The following is a 14080-nucleotide window of genomic DNA, read 5'->3' as shown; positions in this document are numbered from 1 at the left end:
CAAATATATGAAAAAATGTTCACCATCTTTAGTAATAAGAGAAAATCAAATCAAAACTACACTAGGATTCCATCTCACTCTAATTAGAATGGCGATTATCAAGAATATAAGCAACAGTAGGTGTTGGCGAGGATGGAGGAAAAAGGTACACTCCTACATTGCTGGTGGGGATGCAAATTAGTGCAGTCACTCTGGAAAGCAGTGTGGAGATTCCTTAGTAAACTTGGAATGGACCCACCATTTGACCCAGCTATCTCACTCCTCGGCCTATACCCAAAGGACTTAAAATCAGCATACTACAGAGATATAGCCACATCAATGTTCATAGCTGCTCAATTCACAATAGCTAGACTGTGGAACCAACTTAGATGTCCTTCAATTCATGAATGGATAAAGAAACTGTGAATATATATATATATATATATATATATATATATATATATATATGCATACACACACACACAATGGAATATTACTGAGCTATAAAGAATAATAAAATTATGGCATTTGCAGGCAATTGGATGAAATTGGAGAATATCATGCTAAGTGAGATAAGCCAATCTCAAAAAACCCAAAGGATGAATGATCTCACTGATAAGTGGATGATGACACATAATGGGGGGTGGGAGGGGGGCAAGAATGGAGGAAGGAGGGACTGTATAGAGGGAAAAGAGGGGTGGGGGGGGAGGAAAAAATAACAGAATGAATCAAACATCATTACCCTATGTAAATGTATGATTATGCAAATGGTATGCTGTTACTCCATATACAAACAGAAACAACATGTACACCATTTGTTTACAATAAAAATAAATTTTAAAAAAAGTAATATATACTCATTGTTAAGACATGACAAAGAATAAAGGCATTAAAAAATAAAAAAATAAAAAGAAAAGCTATGTTATATTGGCTCCAAAACCAACTTTAAATTTGGAATATTTAAAACACAAATACTTTTAACAAATGTGATCTAAACAAAACCACCTACCAATAGCATATTTTAAACACCAAAACCTAAAATCATATCCTGAGTCAGTATTTTAATTTCACCTTCTCAAATTGGCTAACACCCACTAAGGAAAACTAACCGAACTAGTTTTATGTTCATAAGAACTAAAACTACAATCTCTTGGACTTTGTGCTGAAACAATCCAACTCTTACAAATTAGTCATGAATAAAATATTAAAATCTACTCACCACACTACGAATGCTGGACTCTAGAACTTTAGCAACAAAGGGTACTACATAGAGCAACTCCTGTTGTCCTTTAACATAAGCCTCTAGCAGCAAAGATTTCACATCCAAGTCCTAGAATTTAAAACAAACCAAAAAAATCTTCAAAAGCTGGAAATGTACTACAAAAGTCCTAAAAGAAGTACCAAAAGAAACATATCTAAGTTCAGACCCAAAATAGCAATCAACATAAGATTTGAGCTTTATATTAGAAAAAGAAGTGACAGCCACTCCATGCTGACTTTTCTTTATCCAAAAAGATGTAGGACCCATGGACACAGAACGAGGAATCCAAAACATGGGCCAAAATCTTACAAAAACTCTGGAATCACTAAAACAACCCCAATAAGTCAAGATCTTCAGACAAAGACCTTCAGACAAAGCATACTGCCCAAACATCACCAAACTTTACAAGAACCATTAGCTGAAACTCACAGTATGTAAGATGGGTTTATTTTTAGCTAATGTGATCATTCCCAGCCAATGTCCCAAGTTCTTCAGCAAAGAACGATCTGAGAAATTGGCTGCAGCTTTATCAGAGGTCAGGAGCACCTGAAATTGTATAGGATTAAGAAAGAAATGAGAAGAATTTATGAAATAAAATTCTAACTAAATATGAGAATTCTATTATCCTATTCTAAAAATAAGCCATCAATTCTTAACACATACCTCAAAGTAAATCTACTCCATACATTTTATTAACAATATTTTGCTGTATTCATTAGCAGTGATGTAAAAGATCTCTTTAGGGGTTGGCAGTACAGCTCAGTAGTAGATCTCTTGCCTAGCATATGAAGGTACTAGGTGTAATCACTAGCAATGCAAAACAAGAACAAAAGTTCTTTTATTTTTTTAAAAAATAGGTACAAACTGAGCAAGTCCTAATCTGAAAACCTAAACTCCAAAATGGCCCAAATCTGAAACTTTTTGGGAGCTGACATGTGGCCAAAAATGGAAATCTTCACGTGACCTCATATGATGAGTTGCAATGAAAAAACAGGCATTATAAAAAGATAAAAATTATCTTCTAGCTATATGTATAATAATTCTATATGGCTATATGTATAATTTATGTATAATGTGTACATGAAACAAATTTGGTGTTAATATGTGGGTTTTGAACCCCAAGATATTTCATTATGTATGTGCAAATACTGGAAAAATCTGGGGGAAAAACTGAAATAAAAACCTGGTACCATGTTTCAGGGAGAATACTCAACCTATAAAACAAATATATTCAAATATACTTGTACAATTTTCAAACGGAACAGGAGGTTTAAAGTGTCGGGTATCGTCCCACAGAAAAGTAATTGAAAATCTTAGCTACGTTTAAAGTAGACTCAACAAAATAAATCTATTTTGAAGACCTGAATTCAATATAAATGAAGATTTAAATTAAAAATTATAGTTTTGTTGCGTGCAAGTCCTTTTTTTAAGGCAGCAGACACATGGAGGAATATAACCAAAATAGCTATCTATTATAATCTTCTGCATATCCAGGTCATTATGTATCTCTGGAGTCAACTAAAATAACTCCATGAAATACAGTGTAAAATTCCTTATTTGCTTCTTTCCAATAACTAGAAAATTCATTTAACCTATTCTCCATTGCTAGTTTTTCTAAGGAGACCAAATCATCACAGAGTATGTTTTGTGTATACGCACACACACACATACACAAGCATCTACTACATATGACTAAATTAGTCTATATTTAAATTTTTGTTTAAAAATCAAGATCTTAAATTTTGCCTCAAAATATGGGGGAACTTTCATGTAACCCAATTAACCACACTATCAGATAATAAAAGGTGAATACTGTCATGTTCCTTAACTCCATAAAGCAACAGCAGAATTACACAAGTGCTGTGCAACGGAAGAGTCAGGAATTCTTTCGCACTACAGCGTAACCAAGAATGGGGAAATTCCCATCCACAGGTTTAAATATAGTGCTGGATACTAAGCAAATGCCAACTTATTCAACAAAGAATGATCACAGTTGTAAGATGGTTAGTGTTTTCATGAAAACTTTTCCCTCCTGAGGAATAGGTTACCAATTAAAACACATTACTGTTTGTTTCAGTTATAATGAATAATATTCTCAACATCCACTAGCAATATGTATTCATACAATGGTTTTTATTTAAAGGAAGAATAGGAGGGGTCCTTGCACTAAGCATATAAATAAAATCCAGGGGCAAGGGCAGGGGTGGGGGCCGGGATTCAAGTTACAAAAAGATGGTGATGCCATATACCATATTTTAGGCAACACTATACCATTATTATAATAGATGGTGAAGTTCTAAAATTCATGCATGAGATGATGAAAATAAATGCAGAACAGAGGTTACATTCAAAGATACACAGCACACCTGGTATCACCCATAAGACTAAAATTCTTTTGTGATATTTATTTCCATATTTGAAACAATGTCTACAGATACCTAATAAAGATAACATATAGGAAAAGCAGCAAAACACTGCTCAAATTCTACTTATACTTCATTGCATAAATGAATGGAATACAAGAGCCAACTCTTACTTTGATGTTTCTGTAGGTCTCATTCAGAACCATCTTGTTAAATTCAGGATTCTTCAATGTATCAAGGAAGTTTGAATAAAGGCTGTGGAAGTTTGGTTCAATACTGACTCTCTTCATAACTAGATACTGTGAAACCCAGGGCATAAATTCTTCCTTCACAGTTTCTTTTAATTCTTCAACCTGGTCAGTCAATAGGACATAGGAAGCTCAGAATTACACTGTGATAAAATAAGGTCAGATTTCTGTGAATCACACTATATGGGCTCTGAAAATTTAACAAGACACTACAGCAACCACCATCTTTCCCCATGACAGAGAACTGCAGTAGAGTCTATTCGATTCTATGGTAGTATAGTCAACCACTTCTGAAACTGCAGATGATTAAGACGGCAACATCTACAATTACCTTCAGCATTAAAACTATAAAACAGGACTGGGAATGTGGCTCAGTGGTAGAGCACTTGTCTGACATGAGTGAGTACCTGGGTTTGACACACGGTACTGCAAAAATAAATAAAATTATAAAACTTGTAGTTCCTGCTGCCACCTACCATGCCCCAAATTTAATTACTAACCTGATCTTAATATACTAATCTATAATCTGACATTAACAGATATAACAACAGAAGTGTGTTTTCCTATATCTCTATATCCAGGAATCATCTAAAAGTTTGAAGCTTTTCTTCAAAAACAGATGCTAAATGCCTCAAATTTCCCCCCAATCAATTATTCTGGGATTTTAAAATGGTAGGTACATATATATATATATATATTAAAACATAGTTTTCTAAGCTAATGTGAAAAGCTAATACTATCATTTACAAGTACTGACATATAATCTTATGAGGCGAGCGTGGTTCTTTATGCTTTTCACAAGATCTACCTCAGTTCGAAGGAATCTAATACATCAAATGTCTTTGGGAGGAGCTGAATTATGACCAGAGGTACACATGAAAGCTATTAGCATAAAAACAATGTTTACTTGAAAAAAGTCTACAATGCAGGGCAAAACAGAACATTTTAAACTGGCACTATATGGTATCTACAAAAATTACAAACACCAGTTGGAGATCCACATTCCCTTCACTTTGACTCTGTTACCTTTATCTTTAAAAGTGTTAAAATTTAGGGTCAAAAGTCAGGCAAGATGACATACACACTCAAAATCACTTAGGAACATGAAATCAGGATAGCAAGTCTGAGGCCATCCTCAGCAATTTAGCAAGCCCTGACTCAAAATGAAAAATAAAAAGGGCTGGGGATGTACATCAGTGGCAGAATGGTAGAGCAAGCACCCTGGGGTCAATCCTCAGTAATGCCACCAAAAAGAAAGAAAGAGGAAAAGAAAAAAAAAGGTTAAAACTAAATCCCTCAACTCAGAAGAAAAAAAGAAGGCATTTATAAATGACATCATGCTCACCTTCTGTGTCATATTTGACTGTGAGAGATTATTGAAGATAAAAGCAATTTTCTCTTGGATATTTTCTGGGGGCTCCACAATTCTCTCGGTTTGGTCTGTGGCCACAAGCAATGTATCTATATTTGTAGTATTGATAGAAGGCTAAAGAAATAGTAAAGTACATAAAGTAAATAAGTTGAAATGCTTCCTTGGAAATATCCCAGAAAAGATTGTATAGAGATTTCATTTATATCAAATTTATATGACTACATTTGAAGTGGGGCAAGAATACATAGACCTATTTTAATAGTGCCTAGCTCTGAAAAATAGAGGGAGGGAAGATATAAGAGCTCTTTATACCTTTATATAATAATCGTGTATTATAATAAAATCAAAATAAATTCTCACTATGGGGTACATTAAAAAAATCCTGGAGGAAAAAAAAAAAAGACCTACTTACTGGTACATCTTTCTTAAAACTGACTCCAGTTGGCCTGGTGACTGTAACCGTTTTAGCAACAGTGGTAGTTGTTGAGGTGGTTACCATAGTGTTAACCTGACCAGCAAGAGGAGCTTTCGCTGGAACCTGAGCCTGGGCCTGAGCCTGGGCCAAAGCGATACTTCCAGGGGTTGTGATGGAGCCCTGCATTTTCACAGGAGGGTCTCTAGACTGCTGTCCATATTCAATATACTACAAGGGTAAGGGAGAAAAAAAATACATTAAAAGAGTTCTTAACAGAAATTAAAATTTTTGAATTATATATGCCCCTAATAATGTGGGAAGGTAAAAAGTCTTTTCAGAGTACATCTCTCTTAATCCTTGCCCCATCCTAGCACTTAAATGTAAGTAGATACCACAGACTCCTTCAAAGATAAAATGTTAGTATGATCAAAGTATTTATTAAAAATTACTCTAACAACTAAAACAGCAGCATAAAATATCTGCATATAAATCTTTAATCCCTTAATAAACTTTAAAATTCTTCAAAATTTGTATAGTAAACTCATCTCTTTTTTTAATTGGACACTGGGCTCAGTGGTAGAGTGCTTGCCTAGCAAACACAGAACCATGGGTTTTAGCCCTGGCACAAACCAAAGGCAGAGAAAAGTCTCCTTTATTAGACACTGATGAGAAAACTGTATCTAAAACACTGCTGTGGAGTTGTTTCAGTAAAGCTGTTACTACAAAATAAAAAAATATTATATACTGCCAATCCAACTAAATGGTAAGCAACAAGTAATGGATATTATAGGGTTGTTGCTGTTGTTTTTCCCCTTTTCATTTCACAGATCATTAAATCTCCCTCCCTCCTCCCCAACACAAACTAAGAGGGCTCCCGAAGTACTTCAACAGTCCTTATCAACCAACTCTGCAGAGATAGGGATGTAGGCTCAGTAGGCCTAGATTCAATCCCCAGCACCACAGTAAACAAAAAAAATTAAAATCTTTTTCCTTTTAAAACCTTATAAATTAGCTGTTTTATAAATTAAAAAACTGACAATATAATGTCAAAAAGACTCATCAACTTTCTTGTCCTATAAGCTGACTGAATAATACAAGATAAAGGTTTGAATGATGTTTATAAATTCCAAATCAACCACTAAAATAATGGTTCTTGAGTATCAAGAACATACAAAACAGATTAAAAATGTACTATTCTCCAGTGTCCCACGAACTGCCTCTTATTTAATAAGCATTTCAACAGTTTATGCAAGTGGTTAAAAGAGTATTTTTAAGAAATATTCATCTAAGTTTTATATGTAACACTAACATTTAAAGCAGAGGAAAATTTTACTAATTTATACCCAAGAATCACACTCTAAGTCCTTTTTAGAATCAGGCAGGTTTCCATAAATACTAACACAAAGAATTACTAGGTAACCAACCTCATGAGGCCAAAGAGCTAGAAAAATCTTCAGTCAAATCAGCAAAAACATTACCCAGAAAAATGAATCCAAGAATGAAATTTCATATTCCATTATTAACCCATTCAGTCCAAAGTTTTCAATTCTGTGTTCAATAAAATTGACATGGGTGCATAAAGAGTTGGGAAATCACAACCTAGAGCTTAAATACATGCTTATGTCAACTAATATTATAATAGTTATATTATCTTATATTATACATTATATACTATATTCAACCTTTTTATAAGTGCTCCACATCTGGGATGATATAACAAAACAGGTTAAGACGCAAAAAGAGCAAAAAGAAATATGTGTACCAGATCGTGTCAATCATTAAGGAATCTTAATGCCAATGCCTAAAAATCCCAAAACATATCAAAATAGATGCACCCTCCAACTACTATTACAGGTTATATTAAGATGTTAGGGGTCCTTACCTCTTGTAAATGATGTGGAAACTGCATAAAGTGACTGATAGAAGCCAAGTGCTGACAATACTGGGGATAGTCCTTCAACCTGCAAACAAAAAATTCATTTACTTACTCATCATTAAGAACAGAAAATTCTTTCTTCCATACATCAGTCTAAGCCATTTTCCCTGTTTTACCTACAAATACCTGACCTGAAGAGAATGACAAAGGGAAGAATATAAAGTGGGGGAGGAGGATAGGGGATACTCATGAGCCTCATTTTTTTTTTAAAGTATTTTTTTAAGATGTTGATAGACCTTTATTTTATTCATTTACTTATATGTAGTGCTGAGAATTGAACCCAGTGCCTCACACATGTGGTAAGTGCTCTACCACTGAGTTAAAACCCCAGCCCCAGCCTCATTCTTCTTACAGAGAAATTAAGCTGTTACCTTTGTTTCTTAAAAGTCATATTTTCCTTAAATTTAGATTAAAATGAGGGGCTGGGTTTTGAAAGGCAAGGAGGGACTACATTGAAAAAAAGCCACTGAAACTGCTATCTGGAAAAGGAGAATGGAAAAACAATTTGTAGTCAATCCAAACAATATAACAACTACTCAGGAGTGAAAGTGAACAAAAAATATATTAAAACATGTAATAACATGGCTGGGTGTCGCTGACATGCCTGTAATCCCTACCACTCAGAAGGATGAGGGAGGAGGATCTTAAGTTCAAAGCCAGCCTCAGCAACTTAGTGAGACCCTGTCTGGAAATAAAATAAAAATTAGTGCTGAGAATGTGGCTCAGAGGTTAAATGCACCTGGGTTCAAGCCCTGGCACAAAAAAAAAAAAAAAAAAAAAAGTAGTAAACATGGATGAATCTCAAAATCAGACTCAAAAGCTACATATTTGTGATGATATTTAAATGACACTCTGGAAAACCCTGAGACAAAATTAGATCAGTGCTCATTCTACGGACTGGAAGTGAGGTAAGAAGACTGACTACACAGGGAAACCAGAGAACAAGAGGGGTGATGGAATATTTCAGTATTTATGTCAGGGTCTGCCTCCTCTCTGAAAGGACCCACTCTCTCCCTTTAGAGTGTTCCCTTTCAATAAACTCATGCCTGTTACTCTGAATGACATGTCTGAAATCTTTCTTGCATGAATCAGATATTGAAAAGAGGCCCTCTGATTGCCTCTGCTTTGCAGAAGACCTCTGCCCTATAACATCTGGTTTTCATTACTTCATTACCATAAATTCCCAATTCTTTTCTTGTTACTTTTTGTTTTGCCTTTTCTAAATCTCTTTCCTCTACTTCAGATTCTCATTTACTAGAGGTAAAATCTTGAGCTAATTCATGGTTCTTTGGGTACAGCACACTTCAGAAAGAACCAAAAGATCTTGACCAGAACTCAGATGATGTAGCCCTTAAGGGTAAAAATTGAAGCTTTTCCCCTCAGACCTTGTGAAAGACAAAACTTGCCAACTGTCATTTCAAGAAATCTTGTCAAGGACAATACCCCTGTAGAAACTGAAGGCCAGCAGTCACAAGATTTTGAGCTCTAACACCCATTAGGGTAGAGAGACCTCTTTTCTTCTTATCCTCATCTTTCCCTCTGGAACAACAGAAAATGCTGTGGGACTTCACTCAATGCTCAAGTAGTAAGTGGGAACTTTAATTGCTATCTAAGCAGGATCTGTTCCCCATTCATGCCTTGTCCAGAGACCACCAACCACCAACATGGACCTCTGGATTGTCTTGATACTAGGAACCCTTAACTGTGCATGCCTCACCTCCCAGAGGACAAGACTTTGAGCCTCCCCTCAATTTAGCCCTCTATCAGCAGAAAGCAGCCAGACCAAATCCATGCCCAAATACCCTAAAAGAATTTAGGGATGATTCAGGTCCTTAACGGGGAAATGTTAAATAGCTAGTCAGTCATAAGTGGGTGAGAAGGATAAAAATAATGAAGGGTAACTGTAAACCAGAAGAAAACTTACCTGCTAGATAAGCACCTAGAAGACAGGAATTGGTATGTTAAGATATCCCCAAGGCAAAATCATATTCCCCTCAGAAAAACTACTGTTTCAAGAGCATGTCACACCCTACCAGAGAAGTTAGACCCTACCTTATAAAAACCCTTAATCAACTGAACCATCAACACCATCACAAAGAAAGCTTCTTGCTGAAGGCTATTCAAAGGATAGTAAAATGATTGAAGGCGCAAAAAATACAGGCAAAACCAGGGGAACTCAATTTCCTTAAAATCTCCAACACTGAGCACCCCACCACATTCCCTTGGAGCCAATTCACGTGGTTTCTATGCTGTCAAAGTAAACAGGTAAGCCAGGCTTGGTGGCACATGCCCCTAATCCCAGTGGCTTAGGAGGCTGAGGCAGAAGGACCATAAACTCAAGTCAGACTTAGTAACTGAGCAAGGCCCTAAGCAACTTTGTGAGACCCTCTCTCTAAATAAAAAATTTAAAAAGCGCTGGGAACGTTATTCAGTGGTTAAGCACCCCTGGGTTCAATTCCTAGTGCCCTCCCTGCCAAAAAGTCAAAAGGTAGACCTTAGCCGGGCACAGTAGCCTATAATCCCAGCAGCTGGGAGGCTGAGGCAGGAGGATCACAAGTTCAAAGCCAATCTCAGCTAAAGCGAGGCGATAAGCAACTCAGTAAGACCTTGTCTCTAAATAAAATAGAAAATAGGGCTGGGTATGTGGCTCAGTGGTCGAGTGCCCCTGAGTTCTCAGTGGTAGAGCACTTGTCTTGCATGCATGAGGCACTGGGTTCAATCCTCATCACCACATAAATTAATAAAATAAAGTTGTGTCCATCTACAACTAAAAATTAAAAAACAAAACAAAACAAAAAAAAAAACAGGTTGACCTGAGCAGGACTCTGGAAACTGCTGTGGGACCCCCCCACCCCCACCCATTGAAACTGAAAGACAGAAAGGGTATATCCTGATCTCTGAGAAGACTCACTCTTTCCCTTTAGAGTGCCTCCTTTCTCTTTCCCTATCCCTTCAATAAGTTCATGCAAGTTACCCTTAAAAAAAAAAAAAAAAAGAAAGAAAAAGAAAAAAGAAGTTATGTATTTTACTTTCGGTCACAGCATCATAAATCTGACTAACACACCTTCCTATCTCGTTTTCCTTCCAATCTATTTGATAACTGCGATGAATTCAACTGTTTTCAATTCTTCCTCTTTGACTTCATATAACTATATATGAGATTTGTGATCATGGTATCTCCCCTGCCAGGTAAGTATATATATGAGATTTGTTATGTGTAATTTGAGACCTGGTACTCATCAGTTGATAAATTAAAGTTAAGGCTCCTTATGTTAAAAAAGAAAAGCTTTGGCTGGGAACAGTGAGTGACACAAACTTATAACCCCAGCTTCTAAGCAGGGTGAGGAAGGAGATCACGAGTTTGAGGACAGCTTGGGTAACACAGTGAGACCCTGTACCCAAAAGAGAGAGAAAGAGAGAAAGCAGTTTGACAGTGAAACTATTCACTCACCTATTTTTAAATCTATCTAGTGCAGCAATCCCAAAATAATACATTTTAGATCCAAAAGGCTTGCGTAAGGCTTCAAGAACATATCGCAGGGCCAGACCCAGTGCCATGTAAGTGACCAGTCCTTTCTCAATTATGCCACCAAACAGGCAGGCTGTTATATGTAACTCTTTATCAGGATACTGGGGGAAAAACCGATATTCTTCAAACAAGTTCCTTAACATACAGTTAAATACTTCTCGTTCCCTTTTTATGGTAGAGTCTTTAAATCTTTGTAGCATTTCTAATACCTATAAAAGCAAAACAAAAACAATACATACATAAAGGAAACTATAACAGTATTCCTCAAATATTCTTATAACAGCAGATTTGTAAAGGAGCACACATTTACCAATAAACAGGGGTTGAGACACACAAGCTAAGGTTTCACAAGATACACAGATACATCACAAGACACTTTAAGCAGGATTTCTAAAACACTTGAAGGGGGCACTTCAAGATTTGTTTGAACAATGCATCATTAGGTCCTCTTAAACACTCACCTCATCAACGGACATGGTGGGATGTGGTGGGTGATTATATATTCGCTGGAAATAGCTGTTTGCTTCATCATCTATCTCTTTACTAAAGTGCTGATTTGCCTCTGGCCACACCTGAGACAAGTCCGCTATTAGAAACAAAAAACAAAACAAAACAAAAAAAAAGGCAAGCAGAGGGCATTTAAGTCCTTTTTCAACTCCCCCCTAAATACAAATAGAGAGATTAACACAGTTCTAACTTTTAATGGGGTGTATATGGGGAAATGCACAAAGAATTATATGGTCAAGTGTGAATATTAAGGTGTTCTAAGTACACAAAGAAGACTTTCAATTAATTGCCTTGACTAGGCCTACTTTAATATTGTTCTTCAGGACTTATTACAACATGAAAGTTCACCAGGCTCAAATTCTTAACACTTACCCTTAATACAACCCACCTGAGACTAGAAACTATTACTTTATAATAAAAATCTTTTAACATATTAGAATAATCAATTCGAGTGCATAACACAGGGTTATTAACACACAGCATGCTACAAAACATAACATTCAAACAAACCTTTCACACTAACATTTGCAAGTCAGCTGGTATATTTTAATCTTTGTTATCATAAATACTGCCAGTGATAAGACAGACATAGGTCAATTAAACTTATGTGTTTATAAAGATGATTTCTGACTAGTGGATATTATTACTAAAAAGGTGAAACAATGAAATTGGTTGTAAATTACAGCAATTTTTATGAAAAATAAAGTATATCTATATTATAAAGCTATAATCTTAAAATAAATTAACAGTTATTTACTTTATAAACTTGGCAAACTGAAACAAACAGTAAATTCTTCTGGCTGTTCTAGACTTGTTAAAAGTCAATACCAGAAAATTTTAAGGTTAAGTACAAAATTTATATACATTTATTTAAAGAACTTTTCTCTTTACCATATCTCCTCCTTACTTTCAGGATAACACCCTAAAGATGGAACCTCTTAACTTTGTTCTGGCAATCCAAAGCAAAGGTAGAGTAATCATTGGTCTAGGACACACACCAACATATGGCTCTACTAACAATATGTTACATAAGTCAATGTTTTTGTCCATATAACACTAGGGACAACAAAGTAGACACACAATAAAATTTCTTATGTACCTCAGTCACACTTCACAATCACAGACAACACTACCACTTACAAGGTTTCATCTTACTCTGCTGGAATGTAGGCTGGTTCAGTCCAGAGGTGCCCAGTTTTCTCTGCACAAAAGGGTCGTTATTCACTGCAGGGAGTCCAAGAGCCCCAGTTCCTATACCAGTCAGGCTGCCTGTGCCAAGACCACCTACTAGAGAGAATAAAGGCAGCCAGAATTTCTATCATTACTCATGTTCTCAAATCTACACATATCTCAGATATATCTTCTCATTTTAAAAGTCAGGTTGATTCTCTATAGATATCGAAAATCTAAACTAAGCTGGGCACAGTCGTGTACACCTATAATTCCAGTAACCCCAGAGGCTGAAGCAGGAGTATCATGAGTTCAAGGCCAGTCTCAGCAATTAAGCAAGGCCCTGGGGAAATTTAATGAGACCCTTTTGCAAAATAAAAAACAAAAACAAACAAACAAAAAGAGCTATGAAAGTGGTTCGGCATCCTCAGTGTTCAACTCCCAGTACCACTCCTTGCCCCCCAAAAAAACCCAAACTAAAGAAGGGACAAAAATGGACAATGCCCAAATTTCTCAGCATTTATTTTATTAATTCACTTTTACTCTTGAATATGCAAATTTTAAACTATTCAAGGTACTCAAAATAAAAGCAGCTGGCCTAGGTGTGGTAATGCACAACTATGATTCTAGTTACTCAGCTGGCTGAGACTGGAGGATCACAACTGAGCAACTTAGCAAGACCCTGTTTTAAAACAAAAAATAAAAAGGTTGGGAGTATAGTTTAATGGTAGAGCACTTGCCTAGTATGTGTGACTCTCTGGGCTCAATAATACATAAGTAATTATAGTAACAGTGGTAGTTGTAATAATATAATCATATTCAAACTTATATAAATAAATCATGTGTCACATACTATTTAATTGTTATAGGTGTTCCACATTGGGGACAATAGGATAAAATAGGTGAAGCAAGTGAATCGTCAGATCTAGAACCATATATAGCAGCACTATTAACATTACAGAGTAATAACAACATATTAGTCTTTTACTTTCAGTACCTTATCTTACAGCCTGAACATAGTAGAGAAGGCTCAAGAGAAGTGGGAAGTGGGCACAAGCAAAAAAAAAAAAAAAAAAAAAGTAAACTTTACTTCAATGTAAAGTTACAAAGTAAAATGCCTGAAAAAGTTCTAAGGGTTTACTATCATTTGCAGGTAGGTGAACTATACGGAGGCAGGCAGAACATATACCTGAATCTCATACATAAATAGTTTCCACCATCATTACACAGACATAAATAGTTTCCACCATCATTACACAGACCTGGAGATTCATAAAGCTGAATTCTAAAATCTGTGATA

At 35.8% G+C, this 14080-nt stretch overlaps 1 protein-coding gene and 1 non-coding gene across 9 annotated transcripts in view; both read right to left on the bottom strand.

The window, feature by feature from the left end:
* Cnot1 (CCR4-NOT transcription complex subunit 1) overlaps nucleotides 1–14080 on the bottom strand; it is an 87901-nt gene that overhangs the window by 24691 nt on the left and 49130 nt on the right. For 3 of the 8 annotated variants that reach the window (XM_047529904.1, XM_047529910.1, XM_047529905.1), the window contains 9 exons: nucleotides 12751–12897; nucleotides 11565–11689; nucleotides 11026–11312; nucleotides 7521–7599; nucleotides 5636–5866; nucleotides 5197–5337; nucleotides 3777–3956; nucleotides 1670–1786; nucleotides 1199–1309 (listed from right to left, as the gene is read on the bottom strand). In XM_047529904.1, coding sequence (XP_047385860.1) covers nucleotides 1199–1309; nucleotides 1670–1786; nucleotides 3777–3956; nucleotides 5197–5337; nucleotides 5636–5866; nucleotides 7521–7599; nucleotides 11026–11312; nucleotides 11565–11689; nucleotides 12751–12897 — 1418 coding nt within the window. The remainder of the gene's footprint in view (nucleotides 1–1198; nucleotides 1310–1669; nucleotides 1787–3776; nucleotides 3957–5196; nucleotides 5338–5635; nucleotides 5867–7520; nucleotides 7600–11025; nucleotides 11313–11564; nucleotides 11690–12750; nucleotides 12898–14080) is intronic. The other 5 variants (XM_047529907.1, XM_047529912.1, XM_047529906.1 and 2 more) reach the window with 3 other exon arrangements.
* On the bottom strand, nucleotides 3056–3188 carry LOC124967696 (small nucleolar RNA SNORA46). Its single transcript, XR_007105612.1, has one exon. It is a non-coding gene; the product is annotated as a small nucleolar RNA SNORA46 (small nucleolar RNA).

Source organism: Sciurus carolinensis, chromosome 16, assembly GCF_902686445.1.
Source record: "Sciurus carolinensis chromosome 16, mSciCar1.2, whole genome shotgun sequence".
NCBI classification, from domain to species: Eukaryota; Metazoa; Chordata; class Mammalia; order Rodentia; family Sciuridae; genus Sciurus; species Sciurus carolinensis.
This window is presented reverse-complemented; position numbering and strand designations above follow the sequence as displayed.